Raw genomic sequence first — 16,824 nt, 5'->3', positions numbered from 1 at the left:
ATTTCATAAAATTTCATAAAAAAGATCATGTAAGTTTCCTGAGGATAGGAATATTGTCTATCTCATTTATCATGACAACCACAGCACTTAGATCAATATCTGGCACATAGTGGGTACCCAGTAAATATTTGTTGAATGACTGAATGAATTGAGCCTTTTAGGGCATCCAGCGTCTATCTAGGAGAAATTCTAGAAAGAGGATAGAGACAACAGGGTGGGGGAGATTATCAAAGAACAAAAATACCAAAAACACATTAAAAAGGTATTTCCCAGCGCTAGGGCTTAAGTTTCTCAACTGAAAGAGCCCACTAAGTGTCTCATATAATTAATGAAGGGGTGACAGGGAAGCTACTTAAAGCCACGTAATTGAGTGATTTCCACACGCCAAGGGTGAAGTTTCTAGAGAGAAAAAAGCAGGTAATGTACAAAGGATTAGGAATTAGAATGGCACTGAACTTCTTAATAGCAGTGTTGAAAGCTAGAAGACAATGAAGAATGCCCTCATAATTTAGAAGGAAAAAGATTTTCAACCCAGAATAGTTCAATAGACAGTCAAACGGTCAGTCAAGTATGAAGATTATAAATATGTATTTGGAAATACAGGGTCTCAAAACATGGACCTCAAAGTTACATTTTCCTTAGGAATCTACCATAGGGTATGTATCACCAAAACTAGGAATTTAACCTCAAAAGAGAAAGTGTGGGATTTGGGGAACAGATTGTCCAACACAGGAGAATGAGATAAGGAAGTCCCAGGGTGAGGGATGTACAGCAGGCATTACAGCCTGGATTGAAGCAAGGGGAGAGAAATTGTAATAAAGACTTTTTCAGTTATACACTGAAACTGGTAACTTTGTTGAATTGTTTGACTACATGTAACAAATAACCTTGAGACAAGCCATTTCATCATATGGGAAGAATTAACTAAAGGTGTTTGGAAAAACTAAACACATGGAAAAGAAAGCAGTTATGCGCTGCAGGAAAACAGAAGATTGAACAAAAAAGGAAGCACTCCCATGGTATCATTATGGTCACAATAATGTGAACACTGAATATCAATTTAACCAAAACTCTTTATGATGTAATATATATTAGGAGGTCATTGTATGAGAATATGTGTGTGGGGTGATGTAAGAGAGCTATATCCACATCTACTCTAAAAGTAAATTAGTAGGACTGTAATTCCAAACATGGTGGCATAAAGAGAATGGATAGTTCTACTCTGTAGGAAACAAGTACTGAACTGTACAAGTTCAGAAGAACAGCTACTAGAAAATAGCCAAAATGAAGCAATGATTTGAGAGGTGTAGTTATCAAAAACTGCTACTGCCTTGGGTTAGAATGGCAAATTTGTGACCTTTTTTTGCTTGGGATCATTGACATACTTCACACGCCCCCGAAACTTGAGCAGGAAAAAACCCACAGCTTTATTATCTATAGGTGGTAGGTTTGGTTCAGGGTAGGCAAAGGAGAAAGTGGAAATTTAAGAGGGATATTTTGGAAGCAAGAGGGCCGTGGAGGGGCTGAGCTGATAACTTCTTAACCCGGCTCTGGCTGATTGCAAAACTATACATGCATACAGTAGATGCCAGGGAGTCCAATAAGAATTGAAAGCTTGGGGAGACCGGAAAATTTGCTGTGCCTTTGATTGCATTCCTCAATTCACACACAACTTGGGCAGCAGAAGATGGAAGCCTTAATGGCTTGAGGCATTTGAGCAGAACCTCTCCCCAAATCTGTGGACAACCAAACTGTGCAGAGATAGTGAATACTCTCTAGGGAGTCAGGCTAAACAAAATAGAACTGAGCAGAGACATTAGTGACTACACACTGCGGGAAGTCATATTTCCCGGTTTAAGTCCAAGCTTGGTAATTGACCTATAAACCAATTACCCCTAAAAGGACAAAGCAAGGGACTTCCCTGGTGGCCCAGTGGTTAAGAATCTGCCTGCCAGTGAAGGGGATATGGGTTCGGACACAGTTTCGAGCCCTGGTCCAGGATGATCCCACTTGCCACGGAGCAACTAAGCCCATGCACCATAACTACTGAGCCTGCACTCTAGAGCCCACAAGCCACAGCTACTGAGCCCGTGTGCCACAGCTTTTGAAGCCCACGCACCGTAGAGCCTGTGCTCTGCAACAAGAGAAGCCACCACAATGAGAAGCCCGCGCGCCGCAACGAACAGTAGCCCCCACTTGCCACAGCTAGAGAAAGCCTGTGCGCAGCAACAAAGACCCAACACAGCCAAAAATAAATAAATAAAAATAAATTTTAAAAAGGACAAAACAAAATCCAGAATTGGTACAATGTATTACATGCAATGTCCTACTTTCTTACAGAAATTATTAGCCATGCAGAGAAAGAGAAAGGAGTGACTCATACTCAAGGAAAAAGCACGACTCAATAAATAGGTGCTGAGTAAGCACAAATATTAAATTAGGAGACAAAGATGTTGAAGTAGCTAATTATAAATATGGCAAAGAATTAAAAAAAACAAAAAACCTCTTGAGTGAACTAATAGCAAATCTCAATAGATTGGAAACTTCAGAGAAAGAACCAGTTGGTAATTACAGAGCTGAAAAGTACAGTAACGAAAGAAAAATTCACTTGATTACTAAAACCTCATATTTGAGGTGACAGAAGAAAAAAAAATGTTGAAGATAGATGAATAGAAATTAACCAATCCAAGGAACAGAGGAAAAAACTCTCAAAATGAAGAGAATGTCAGAGGTTTGTGGAAAAATATTAACTGTTTCAATAAATGTGTAAGTGAAGCTTTAAAAGGTGAGGAGAAAAAGAACGGGTCAGGGAAAAAGTGTAGGAAAAAAATGGCTGAAATCTTGTCAAATTTGGTGAAACATTTTAACTTTTGGGTCCAAGATCTGCAGTGAATCTCAAGTAGGATAAACACAAAGAGCACCTCACCCAGGCACGTTGTGGTCAAACTGATAAAAGCCAGAGGTAAAGAGAGAATCTTGAAAGTAGCAAGAGAAAACAAAGCATCACATATAGGGATTTCATTAAGCATTAAGGCCGACTTCTTATAGAAGTAATGAAGGCCAAAATACACTAAAATGAGATATTCAAAATGCTGGGGGAGGGGCTTCCCTGGTAGCGCAGTGGTTAAGAATCCGCCTGCCAATGCAGGGACATGGGTTCGAGCCCTGGTCCGGGAAGATCCCACATGCCGTGGAGCAATGAAGCCCATGTGCCACAACTACTGAGCTTGCGCTCTAGAGCCCATGAGCCACAACTACTGAGCCCACGTGCTACAACTACTGAAGCCTGCATGCCTGGAGCCCGTGCTCCACGACAAAAGAAGCCACGACAATGAGAGGCCCACCCACCTCAACAAAGAGAAGCCCCCGCTTGCTGCAACTAGAGAAAGCCCATGCGCAGCAACGAAGACCCCACACTGCCAAAAATAAATAAATAAAATAAATAAATTTATTTTAAAAAATGCTGGGGGGGAAACAAACAAAAACACCTTTCATCTAATCTATATCCAGCAAAGCTCTCCTTCAAAAATGAAGGCAAAATAAAGACATTTTTCTATAAACAGATGGAAATAATGAATTACTAGCAGACAATGCTAAGGAAAGTTCTTCAGGCTGACAACGCTAAGGAAAGATATGGTAATTGGAATCCATAGGAAGGAATGAAGAGCAAGATAAATGGAAAATATGTGGGTTAATTAGCACAAAAGCAAACTCAAAAGAGGTTAGCATAAAATTGAAAAACACCTTTTCCCTGCCATTTTCCAGTTCTTTAAAAGTAGAACTTTTGATTGCTTTGAGAAGTAAGGACAGAAGTCAAAGACTACACAAAGTAAGAACCTAGTAAGTGACTGTACAAAAATGTGAGACCCTGAATGGCTATACCATTCACCTTCACACAGTAAAGGTGAGTCAGAAGTGAAACAAGTCTGTGGAATTACAGACAGGTATCAGTTCTTTGGGACATTAGGAATTTCAAATCTTTAACTTAGTCTGCGTCGGACTAGACATAATGCCATGGGCCTGGGAAAATCAAATGCAAATCACCTCTGAAGGAAAATACCTTCATTATAAAACTCATATTATTCCCACAAATAATTTGTCAAGTACAGTGTTTACCATACAACCAAACATAAATAAACACACAAGTAACCAACATCCATCCACAAGAACTAACAAAAATAGCAAACAATAGAAACAGACTTATGTTATTGGAATTAACAGATGTCAACTGTAAAACAACCATGCTTACTATTTTTAACAATACAAAAGACAGGTTTGAAGATATCAAAAGGAAAAGGAAACTATAACAGTAAGCATATTTAGAAAAGAATTTCTAAAAAATTCTAAAAATTTTCTGAAAAATATAATTGAAATTTAAAACACAGTGGGTAGTTCAACAGCAGGTTAGGTACAACATGGAGAACGAGTTAATGAACAGAAGATAGATGAGAAGAAAAATCTGTAATCCAGCACAGAGACACAAGAAGGTAAAAAATGTAGAAGAGAGGGTAAGAGATGTAAAACACAGAGGAGATCTAATGTATGTTTAATCAGACTTCTAGAAGGAAAAGAGAAATAGAATAGAGCATAGGCAATATTTGAAGAGATAATTGCTGAGAATTTTGAAAAAATGATGAAGAACAACAGTTTGAAGTCCAATGAATTCTACTTAGATGAGGCCCAAGTAAGAGAAATAAAAAGAAGTCTATAGCTAGACACATCAGTGATACGGCAGAAAAATAAAAAAAAAGAAAAGAAAATCTTAAAAGTAACCAAGGAAAAATGACATCACCTTCAAAGGAATAGCAGAAATGGAGGTTTGAAGACAGTGGAATGAAGTGGAATGATAGTGTGCCCAAAGGTTAAAAACTGCTAACCTAGGATTTTATATCAGGAGAAAATGTTCTGATATGAAAGAATCAAGACAAAGATAAATATATTCTCTGTCAAACAAAAGCTAGGATAATTCAATTCTAATGGTTTGGTTTCTTATGAAAAGAAATTTTACCTGTATATTAAATAAAAGAAAATGATCCCAGATAGAAAGTCTAAGTTCAAGAAGGATTGGTAAAGAAAGTGGTAAATATGTGGGTGACACTACATGAATGTTAACTGTGTAAATCAATAATACCTTGTGGGATTAAAATTATGGAATTAAATTATAGTTTAACAACAGCTGGGACAAAAGGGATCACTTTATAATGTTAAAAGTTTCAATTCTGCATCTAATAACATGACTTCAAAATAGTAAAGTGAAAAATTGGAATTCAAGGGGAAATGTATAAATTCATCATCATGACTCTAGATATATAATAATCTGTTAAACTTTTAAATTTGTTTTTTTGCCTTTTTCTGTGTGTTATACTGAGCAGTTGTAAACATTTATAGAAAATCTACAAGGAGCAACTTGCCATCTTATTAAAACAATTAAAAAATTGTTAGCACACCATTTTTTTTTCTTTTTTTTTTTTTTTTGTGGTACACGGGCCTCTCACTGTTGGGGCCTCTCCCGTTGCGGAGCACAGGCTCCGGACGCGCAGGGTCATCGGCCATGGCTCACGGGTCTAGCCACTCCGCGGCATGTGGGATCCTCCCGGACCGGGGCACGAACCCGTGTCCCCTGCATCGGCAGGCGGACTCTTAACCACTGTGCCACCAGGGAATCCCATTAGCACACCATTTTTAATGACTGTATATAATTCTCTTGCCTAAATGTATAGTTGTTTATTTAATCCAACCATCCTCAATTTTTAGAAATTTCAGTATTTTTCTATTAATATTATAAGCCCCTTAATAGATAAATGTTACAGATATCTGTGAGTATTTCTTTGAGATTAATTTTTAGGCATTTAATTATGGTGTCAAAATATATAAACATTTTTAAGGCCTTCACCAAATGGCTTTCCAGAAATTTATTATTTGCACTCCTGACAGCAGAATGTAAGTGTATCCAATTCTCCATATCTTCATTGCTGCTGCACTTTATCATTCAGAAATATTTTATTTATTTGATGCTGAAAAGTATTTTAATTTCCATTTCATTACTAGTGAGTGAACATTTTTCATGGATTTTTTTAAAAATCCAAAATGGTTATGTTTATATTCAGTTCTATTAAATATTTAGTTTACTGTTTAAATTTTTCTGTAGATGAAGAACTCAGGTAACCAGATTTGGTAACAATTGTACATTAATCGACTCAGTGAGATTCTGGGTAAATATCAATGTGAGGTTCACAGCTTCTGTTCATGGGCTTTAGAATACTGTGATTAAAAAGCCTTTTTCAGTGACTCCTACTTTTGTGGCTACTCTGTAGAAATGAGGAAACCAAATGACTAATTTTTAGGTGAGTGGGCTATGGCTGTGATGTGACTAGTTATTATAACCTTGCATACGTGTGAGCAGAGTCTTGCTGCACCAGGCTCACCTGGCCACGTGCTCTTCTAAAACAACACCGAGTTACCTGAAGTCTCCGACTGTCTCCTTGTAGCCATCATTGCTTTGTCTTCTGACACTAAGTCATTTTTGGAAAAGTTTTACTAAATGGTAATTGTACCAGTATAACGAATATTTGGTTTGGAATGTCTTAATTTGAAACCAGCATGTCCACAATAGAAATATTAATGTATTGGGGAGATCTTTTAATATTCTTATTTTTTGTTTCTAGAAACCACTAAGTTTTATATGACAGAGATAATTATTCAGCCATCTGAAAGAAATTTTCCCATCATACCAAGGTACAAATAGCTAATTAAGTGTGTTCTGTAATTTCACATGTAAGGAAAGATAGGTATTTGGGAATTATTAATTATAATTATTTATTGTAAGTGATTATTTGGGAATTCATTTTTATTTATACCCCTCTTTGTTTGGAAAGGAAAAATAAAAGTCTTTGGAAAGGTTTTTAGGTAGTGGAACCAAACCACAGATATGAAAGATTTGAGGATTTATTTATGGTTTGCTTCCATAATGGTATAGACAAATGTGCTCTTATAAATCTTCTAGTTCTGAAAGTTTTTTGTGTTTCTTTTTATGTGCTAGATACCCAAGGTTTTATAATATAAACATCAATAGGTTTTTGAGTAATTATTTCTGGTTTTAATTTAACTTACTTGAAACATGGGTTAGTTTTCAAATGACTTGTGTGTTTTTAAAAAGAATGTTACTTAGCCACTCAATCCATTAGTGTTTCTTTTCTTACAATCTTTTTAGTCTTGTAAATGAAAGTTAACCGTAGTATGTCTTTATTTCAGCTAATTTATTGATGTCTAAAAATTATGGCTCTCTGAACATAACCTTGAACTTTATCCTCCTATAAATACTTTGATTCTACCTCAGATCTGACACTCTGAGGGGATACAAATGGAAAACATTGGAGATAAATACTGTCTAATGTTTGGGAGGAAATTTCTTACCTTCTTTTTTAACTTAGTTATTCACTGTTGAATGTGCCGCAGCCCAAATGGATTATTGACTTGTCTAACAGTATTTTTTTATTTAGTGGGGGAAATAGTTAGGTTTGGGGTGGAAAATGTATTAAGGATCAAAGAATGGGTTATAGAAAGACTGGTGCAAGCACAAATACATTACAGTAGATTAAAATGAGAACAGGTTGTGAGGGGATGGGCAGCATATAGAAAAGTCCAGCGTGCACCCACCTCTGCCTTCTAGGTGCCCTGTGGGTATTTTTGGCTCATCCCTGCCAGTTAGACTTATTACAAGAGGCACATTGTGAAAACTGGTTTGTGTTCAAACAGGTCTCAGTTTGTACAGAGCGTTATTGCCCAGTGCCTGGTGGAACTCTCCTCTGCTAGAAGTACTTTTAGATTCACTCTTCAAGGACATGACGGCAAAGCGTACATCTTGGTAAGAAATGATTTCACCCAGCTTTCTGTAGCCTAGTAATCCAGGGTCTCAGAAATTCTTTGGTTTTTGTCATTCTTTTTTCTTAATTCTCGGGTCTAGAAAATAAATGATGAAATATTGAGTTTTTAATCTCAGTTTAATTCACAAATCAAATCCCCTTAATTGAAACAAGTGATTTAAGTGCCTCTGCGTGCTAGGTACTAGGGATTTAGAGACAACTGCAACCTGATTCCTCGGTAGAATCTCATGCCACAAGGTGAAGTTTTTCTATTCTTAGTTTTTAATGGCTTTCTTGGTCAGTGTAACACAATTCTGTCTTTCTCACTTTTTTTCCCCATTTGATACTCTTATGGTTAAAATACGTTCTGTTGCTCCTGTTTTTGTTTTTATTGTTTTGTGTGTGTGTGGTAAGAACACCTAACGTGATCTACCCTCTTTACAGATTTTTCAGTCCACGATACAGCATTGTTAGTTATAGGCACAGTGTTGTAGAACCGGTCTCTAGAACTTACTCAGCTTGCCCAACTAAAACTTTATACCCTTTGATTAACAAGTCCCCATTCTTCCCTCCCCCCCAGCGCCTGGCAACCAGCATTCTACTTTCTGCTTCTATGAGTTAGACTATTTTAGATTCCTCATGTAAGTGGAATCATGTAGTATTATCCTGTCTAACTTGTCTTATTTATCATAATGTCCTTGAGGTTCATCTGTACTGTTGCATATTACAAGATTTCTTTCTGTTTAGAGGCTAAATAATATTCCATAGGGTGTATGTACCACATTTTCTTCATCCATTCATCACTGGTGGACAGTTAGATTGTTTCTGCATCTTGGCTATTGTAAACAGTGCTGCAGCGAACATGGGAGTGCAGAGATCTCTTTGAGATCCTGATTTCAGCACTTGGATGTTTGAGAAGTAGTAGCAAGTTTTGGAGAAAAGGCTCTGCAGTTAGCAGAATCATCCCCTACACGTACCACAAGCATTTAATATTAAACTGCTCCTGTCAAAAATAACGTTCTGCAGAAAACAATTGGGGACATAATGTGAAAATCCAAGATCGAGGGCCCCCGTCTCTTCTCTGCCTCCACGCCTGCTTTATTCAACCAGTAAACATATATTGAGTACTTCTTATTTGAAAGACACTGTCCTGGGTGCTCAAGATAGAACCAAAATGCCTTTGAGGACCTCGCAAGCTAATAAGGGAGCATGGTAGCTAAAAGGAGAGAGGCTTTGAGGTGATTATTAGGTGTTGCTTTATGGCTGTCCATCCATCACAGGGACCCCATGCTTCTCTAATTCCAGATAATTTCTATTCAAAGCTAAAATATTTTCTAACTCAGGTTGATACTAAGTATACCTCATAGTCCTAGTCTGAAATCAGTCTTTTTTTTTTTTTTTTCACCTTTTTTTTCGGCCGTACCGCACACCTTGCGGGGTCTTAGTTCCCTGACCAGGGATCAAACCCCTGCCCTCTGCACACGGAAGGGCGGAGTCCTAGCCACTGGGCCACCAGGGAATTCCCTTAATTTCCTTTTATTGCAAAGTTTTCAAGTTGAAAATCAGGAGGAGGAACTTTTTAAACTTACTACTAATGTATATTTAAATTTAAAAAAAAATTTTAAATAAAAGTAATACAGTCTTGAAACACATTCTGACAACGTGAAGAACATAAAAGAAGTGGTAGTTCCCCTGTCCTCTCCCCCCTTCCGCCCCGCTGTGTCGTTCCATCCGGAGGTAATCATTAGCAGTCTGACACGCGTACTTCATCATTCTTTTCCCTGTTTACAGTTCTATGCACATATGCCCACAGGTATTTGTAAAAATAACATAATGATGTGATTAGCATTGTTCTTCAACATGCATTCTTCACACAACCAGGTATCATGAGGCTTGTTTCTTGTTAGTGTAAATATGGATTGGACTCTTCCTAATGAGTAGAATTCCCCTGTATGGCCGGTAAAGACAGTACTGCAGGGAAAATCCTCTTTGCACATGTATTTTAGTACTTCAGAAACAGATCTTTCTCATCTTATGCAGTATTGGAATTTGTGTATTTTAAACTCTGATAATTATCACCTCTAAAAAGTTGGACTAATTTATCCCTTGTGAATATCCTTTATCCCTTATAGACATTCTTGGTGCCCCCCCCCAGGTCCCCTCTCCTCGGCTGGTCCCCGCCTTTCCCATTGCTGAGAGTGTTGCCTGCTCACGGCTCACGGCCGCCCTCTTCTCCAGAGGCTTGTCCCATCCTGACGGATGCTGCCTGGCCCGGGAGTTTCCTGTCCTCCACCGTCCCCCACCGCTGCCCTACTCAGCCCACTCACTGCCCGTGACCCGACCCTGGGCTACAAAACCTGCCATCTCCTGTCTCAAGATGGGACAGACTCTGTAGGTGGAATTCAGGCTTCAGAGCTCTGTGTGAGATCAGGCTGAGTCCACATTGTTGGCTACCCTGCCTTATCTTCTTGCCCTCCCTCCCTTTCTCCTGAGAGCATTTCCTCAGTGAATCACCTGTGTCCAAATCCCAAAACAGTCTTCCATGAGCAACGTGTGGGAATACCTGCTCCAAACCCCTCTTCTGAGCTGACTGTTATCAGTCTTTTTGTATTTGCCAGTCTGATAAGTGAAAAGTGGTGGCACAAAATTTTGCATTTCCTTATTACTAGTTATGTTAGCATTTTTATATATTTATCATTTATTTCTTCTGTTTATATTCTGTTCATATTATTCACCTGTATTTCTCTTGGGCTGTTTTTTTTTCCCCCTTATTGATTGCTAGGAGCTCTATATATTATGGATCATAACTTTGTATGTATTCAATATTTTCTCCTAATCAGTTGTCTTTTCTTTAAAAACTTTATGTTGTCAGGGGCTCTACCAAAGGTTATACTTTGAAAGTCTTAAAAGTTATATATGTGATATTTTTTCTGGTGTTTTATAGTTTTGTCTTTTCTTTATGGTTTTGTTTTTGTTTTTTTGAGTGGTGGTATGAGGTATGAATAGGGTTGTGATATTATTGTACTTGGACTTTTCTCTCTGTGTCTTTAGCTATGGCTTTTAAACTCAGACAGTTTGGTGATTGAAGCTTTGGAAAGTCCCACAAGTATCAAAAAATTCCCTCTGTTGGAAGATGTATTGAAGGCCGATTCCAGTTCTGCCTGGAATGCTGTCAAGGTCCTCTACCAGCCATGCATCAAAAGCAGGAATGCAGAGTAAGTCATGCTTTTGTTTTCTCCCTCCACATTTGTTTTCATTTCTGTTGCCACATTGGTGTTAAGAAATTAAGGAATTAAATGGGACTGTACCACTTCCCTACTTGATGCTTCTGGCAATCATACTGCTACTCATTGTGCTTTAAAAATGGGTTGAATCATTACAGGTTGTTCATGCTAATGTGCAGAAAGCTTGCTTTTACTGAAAATAATTGGTCTTTTTTTTTTTTTGTAATCTCAGCTGTCTGTACATATGGCTGCAGGACTAAATCAGGCTTCAACAGCTATGATTATTTACTGATAAACACTTTCCAGGCATTTGGGATACAGTTGTGAACAAAACTCAGCCCCTGCCTCCTGGGGTTGTCATCCTCATAGGGAGAAAGAAGGCAGGCCATAAACAAAACAGACAAAACATCAAAGACTGATGTGGCTCTTCCTGTAAGTCAGGTGCTCATCTGAGGGCTTCTTGCTCCTTTAAGCCCAACAACAACCCTGTGGGGTAGGTACACTTATCACCCCATTTTAAAGACAAGGACACTGAGACACAGGTGTGAAATGTAAAGCAAGTTAGTAGGGTGTAGGAGGTTGGCATTTTGTACTGAAAAGTCAAAGAAGGTTCCTCAGATAAAATGATATTTAAGTGGAAAACTTGAAGGCAGTGAGGGAGTGAGCCATATCTGAGGAAGAGCATTCTTGGCAGAGGGAACAGAAAATGTTCTTATTTAAACAGATTGGAAGTTTATACTTGTCCTGTACTCTCTGATGGGTTTGATCAAATTTGTACTAAGAACAGAAAGATCCCAGTCTTCTTCTGGGAAGTAAATAAGAAATTTTTAAAAATTATTGCTTGTCTTTTCTTTTCTTTGAATTATGCAAGCAGTTCAAGTCATAAAATATTCAAACAGTAGAGACTTACGTAAAGTAAACTGTGAAAGTTCTCCATCATGTCTCTCTCCAGAAGAAAAAAGTATGTTGTGAATTTTTCCACTTTTTTTCTATTTTGCATCTTAACATAATTTGCCTGATGCATGTGTATTTTTTTACACTTAAAAAAACAAAAAAACAAAACAACAACACACTGTGTCTTGGAGATTCTTTCCATGTCAGTGCTTGACATTTTATGAAATGGATGTACTGTAAGTAATTTAACCATTTTTCTGTTGATGGATATTTGGGTTATTACTTTTTTGCTGCTATAATTAGTATTCCACTGTATGTTGTATATTTGTTTTGCAATTATGTGTACTTTTTTATGAGGTATTTCTAAAAGTAGAATTACTAAGTCAAAGGGTGTAACATTTAAAATTTAATAGGTAATATCAAATTATTTTGCAAAAAGGCATTGCAAATTTATACTCCCACATAAAGTTTCTATAAATGCCCATTTCCCTACACCCTCACCCAAGCTGCTACGTAGATTTTTGCCCATCTGATGCCAGTCTAAATGAAACAGATTCAGTTGACTCTCCTTGTGTTTTATTGAAGCATGGTCGAAGAATATGGCTTATGTATTTGATGCTTTGGGGACTTTGTTGAAGGGTGTGTGCGTGTGGTGTGTACCTTTATGTATTTAGATTTATATAGTCAAATTTATTAAAACTTTTTATTCCTCTTTTTTATTTATTTGAAACGTGGATATTTTGAGAAGGATATGGTAAATCTCATGCTGTGGTAATGGAAAAGTCATTTTCTTCTGGTTTTGATGCCTGTTTTAGCAGTATATATTTTGAAGCTATGTAATTAGGTACATGAAAGGTTTGTGCCATAACGACTTGACTAATTGTGTATTTCATCAATAAGATTTTTCTCTCCTTTCATTTTATGTTATTTTTCTTTAATTCTAATTTGTCTGATGTTATTATTGCTATATTTACTTTCCTTTTTAAAAAATTATTGATCTTTTTCCAATTGTGTTTTTTCAGTTGTGTGTTATTTTATCTTGGGTGTATATCTTATTAACATTAACCTTGTAAACAACGTGTAGCTGGATATTTTAAAACTCCAATGTGACAGTCTGTTTATTTTAATAGTAAACTTAATTAATTTACATTTATTGTGATTACTGATGTAGTTGAACTTAGTCTGCTAACTTTTACATTGGTTGGCTTCTCTGTGTCATTTCTTTCCTGTAATGATTTGAAAGTAAAAAAAAAAATCTATCTCAAAATGATTTTTAATGGTTAACCTTAAATTTTTAATACATATCCTTATACTTTTTTTCCAAAGCTGTCAATATCTAGATTTATATAGTATCCATTGTCTTCACCAAAACAAGAAACGACTCTTAACAGGGTTTCGCATTCACTCTCTTGCTCCCTCCCGAATGCACTCTCTCCCTTTCTGATTCTGATGATCGTGGTTGTTTCTTCTTAGAGAAGTATCAAGCCAAAGCTCTACTCCTTTTGCTTACTTCTTACTTATACTCGTGCATTATGACCATAAATGTTTTTATGTTTTTATTATGTAGGTCTGTTTCCATAAAAACATACAGGATTGCTTGATGGTTTTAAAAATATTTACAAATAGTATTATATTGTATGTATATTTTTACAATTTTTTAAACTCATGATTCTTTGTTCCAATTGTTTGATTTGATAAAGTCCAATAGCTCTTTTAAACTTGGACTGTAGTCAATCCTTGAATATCTGAAAATGTCTTGTACCTATTTTGTCTCTCTGAAAACCTTTAGGATTTTCTCTTTATCCTTGATTTCTAAGATTTCTTTCAGAGGTGTCTAAATGTAAGTGTTTACTCAAGATTTTCTCTAATGTCATAATCTGTCCTCAGTCTCTGTGAGAATCATAATTATACTTAAAAGTCTTCTGTTTTTTCTATTAACTCTTGTTCCTTGGATATTAACTCTTCTCTTTTGGAAAAAAAGAAAAAAAAACATTGTGTTTGGTACTGCCTTTCATGGTGTTGCTTTTCCCAAATGTTTGATGATTTTATTGGAATTCCTGCACTGGGCTGTAAACTCCAGGTGAGCCAGGACCTTGATGGTCTTGCTCATTACTCCATCTAGATGAGTGCTCGTAGGAGTGCTCAAAACATGCAATTTATGTTTACGTCTATGAAACATTTGTGAAGTGAATCACACATAGTTTTCTGCTTGTCCTTGTATTTGATAATTAATGTTCATCTATTGGTGACTGTTTGTTCTTGTTACCATAGCTTGCCTTTACAGACTGGTGAATGAGAACTCAAAGGAGATACTAGTCTGGATGTGCCCGTTTTTTGACAACTTTTGGGTGTCATGAAAAAGGAAGTGATTGTAGCTTTAGTTATGGTGGTGAACCTTGTATTCATTATTGTGAAGGATCTTTGCACTGCCTTTCTTCAGGAGTGTTAACAAGGACGCAGTGCACCTGTCCCATCATTTCATGTATTTTTAACAAATCCCTGTGACACTGGGATGTAATGGACTATAAATATATAGTCCATTGTATTCTGCTGTGTTTATTAGTGGACTTTTTTTAACTCCATGTGTCTTGGGGATGAGTTGACATCCAGTAAATGAATTTATTACTTCAGTTTGCCTGTTCTATAAATCTACTTCTGTTGTGCTTTTCCTCCTCCTACTGTTTGCCTCTGGGTCCTCCAAAGGTGGGGAGGAAATTTTGCAGGTTGAGTAAGCATTGTGTGAGTTATTTACTTTTGTCTTTTAAGGACATTAGTTTCTTTCTTTTGGGGCATGACAGAGCAAACCGTAGACTCCCTGGCATATTTTTGGCACATGGGGTGGTATATTAACTATTTTAGTCCAATCGGCTAGAATTTTTTTCCTAGTGGAAGTGTGGATTGCCAGATGGCAGTCTAAAAGAGGAAAATAGCAAATGTAACTATGGTTTTATTTCCTTGAGCACATACAAAAACGTGGCATGTAATATTCTTAGAATGTTCTTTCTAGCAATAGACACATGTCTCAACATTTTGAAGTCTATTGTCTTTTATTTAATCCCCCTCACCCTACCCACCCCCAGCCAGAGTTATCTTACAGCTCACATTCTTTAGTTTGCATATCAAAGTTTAGATCCTAAATATTAACTTTTTAGCTTTGGACTCTTTTAAGTTCACTTGTGCAGTTTAATTCTGCTAATTCAGTAATTCACCTGTTGCCTCATAGTCTCTAGATTGGGGGTAATTTTGCCCCTCAAGGGACATTTGGTAATGTCTGGAGATATTTTTGGTTGTCACAACTTGAGGGACCACTGGCATCTAATAGGAGGTGGAGCTGGGGATACTCTTAAACATCCTGCAATGCACTGGAGCACTTACAACAAAGAATCATCCAGCCCCAATTGCCAGTAGTGCCAAAGTTGAGATACCCTGTTCTAGATTATCTCCTGAAATCAAGCTGTGTCTACCTTTTCCCTTTGGGGGTCACAACCCACACTTTTCTTGAAATGGTATTTAGGCCAGCAAATAAGGGAAATTTTACTGTGGCATGAGTTAAAATATCTATAATCCCACATCTTAACTTTGGTTAGAATAAAACAGGATAAGTGGTAAAATATAGTGTAACTATTGCTACACTTCTTTCTTTTTTGGGGGGGCAAACATGAAGAATAGATGTATTTTTGTTAAACAATGACAAAGGATTTCATAGATATCAAGTCCTTTGTTCTCATATTTTTAAGAGAAGAGATCTTAGGGGAATGCATTCATTAAGTGCAAATAAGTGGGTGTTTTTTTTTTTTTAAGCCAAACTGAATTCTCTTGTATAAGTTATGTAAGTCCTAATATTGGTAGTGGTTCTTTCCACCTTTTTCAAAAGATACAATATCTGATTTAGGAATCTGGAAAATTTGAACTGATAAGAACTGTTCCATATTCTACTGTTAACAGCAACATTTTCTTGCAAAAGGTATTGAGGGAAATGCTGATGATGTGTTATATTCACCCCTAATTTTAGTAGAATTTAGCAATTAAATTTTATAAACTAAGTAGGTTTCTCTGTGTTGGCTAAATATTGGTTCTAAAACAGAAGTAATGTTTTTGCCTTAAGGTGGTCACCATTATTGCTTTTCCTAATGAAATAAAAACACGTATAAACTGCACACGTATACATTTTCTATGCATAAAATAGTATTACTAGTTGTTTCTATTTGTGAAGTAGTATTTTTTAATCTCTTTTTCCTCTTTATTTCAGAAGGGAATTTGAAATTCTGCTTAATTTTTCTTTATTGTGGTAAAAATCACATAACATAAAATTTAGCATCTCAGTCATTTTTCAGTGTACAATTCAGAAATGTTAAATGCAGTTGCCCTTTGAACAAAACCAACTGTGCAGTCAAAAATCCACTTGGAATTTATAATCAGCCCTCTGTGTTTGAGATTCCTCTGTATCCACATTCACGGATTCAACCAACCACGGATCGCATAGTACTGTAGTACTTACTACTGAAAAAAATCTGCATGTAAGTGGACCCACACAGTTCAAACTCATGTTGTTCAGGGGTCAACTTTATATTCACACTGTTGTGAAACAGATCTCCAGAACTTTTTCGTCTTGCAAATCTGAAACTGTACCCGTTTTCCCCTTCCCCCAGCCTGTGGTAAGCACCATTCTGTTTTCTGTTTTTATGGGTTTGACTGCATTCATCTGCTAGGGCTGCCATAACAAAATGCCACAGACTGTGTGGTTTAAACAACAGAAATGTATTTTCTTATAGTTCTGGAGGCTAGAAGTCCAAGGTCAAAGTGCCGTCAGGATTGGTGTCTCTTCCTGGCTTGTAAATGGTTAC

General features: G+C 36.8%; 1 protein-coding gene across 3 annotated transcripts in view; it reads left to right on the top strand.

Moving 5' to 3' along the window:
- Positions 1 to 16,824, top strand: part of UBE3D (ubiquitin protein ligase E3D) — a 232,058-nt gene that overhangs the window by 31,835 nt on the left and 183,399 nt on the right. For all 3 annotated transcript variants that reach the window (XM_060114861.1, XM_060114863.1, XM_060114864.1), the window contains exons 6-8: positions 6,666 to 6,735; positions 7,756 to 7,864; positions 10,914 to 11,077. In XM_060114861.1, the coding sequence (XP_059970844.1) occupies positions 6,666 to 6,735; positions 7,756 to 7,864; positions 10,914 to 11,077 (343 nt within the window). The remainder of the gene's footprint in view (positions 1 to 6,665; positions 6,736 to 7,755; positions 7,865 to 10,913; positions 11,078 to 16,824) is intronic.

Source organism: Mesoplodon densirostris, chromosome 12 (genome assembly GCF_025265405.1).
Source record: "Mesoplodon densirostris isolate mMesDen1 chromosome 12, mMesDen1 primary haplotype, whole genome shotgun sequence".
Classification (NCBI taxonomy): domain Eukaryota; kingdom Metazoa; phylum Chordata; class Mammalia; order Artiodactyla; family Ziphiidae; genus Mesoplodon; species Mesoplodon densirostris.
Note: the sequence above shows the minus strand (reverse complement) of the source record. Positions and strands in the feature narration are given on the sequence as shown.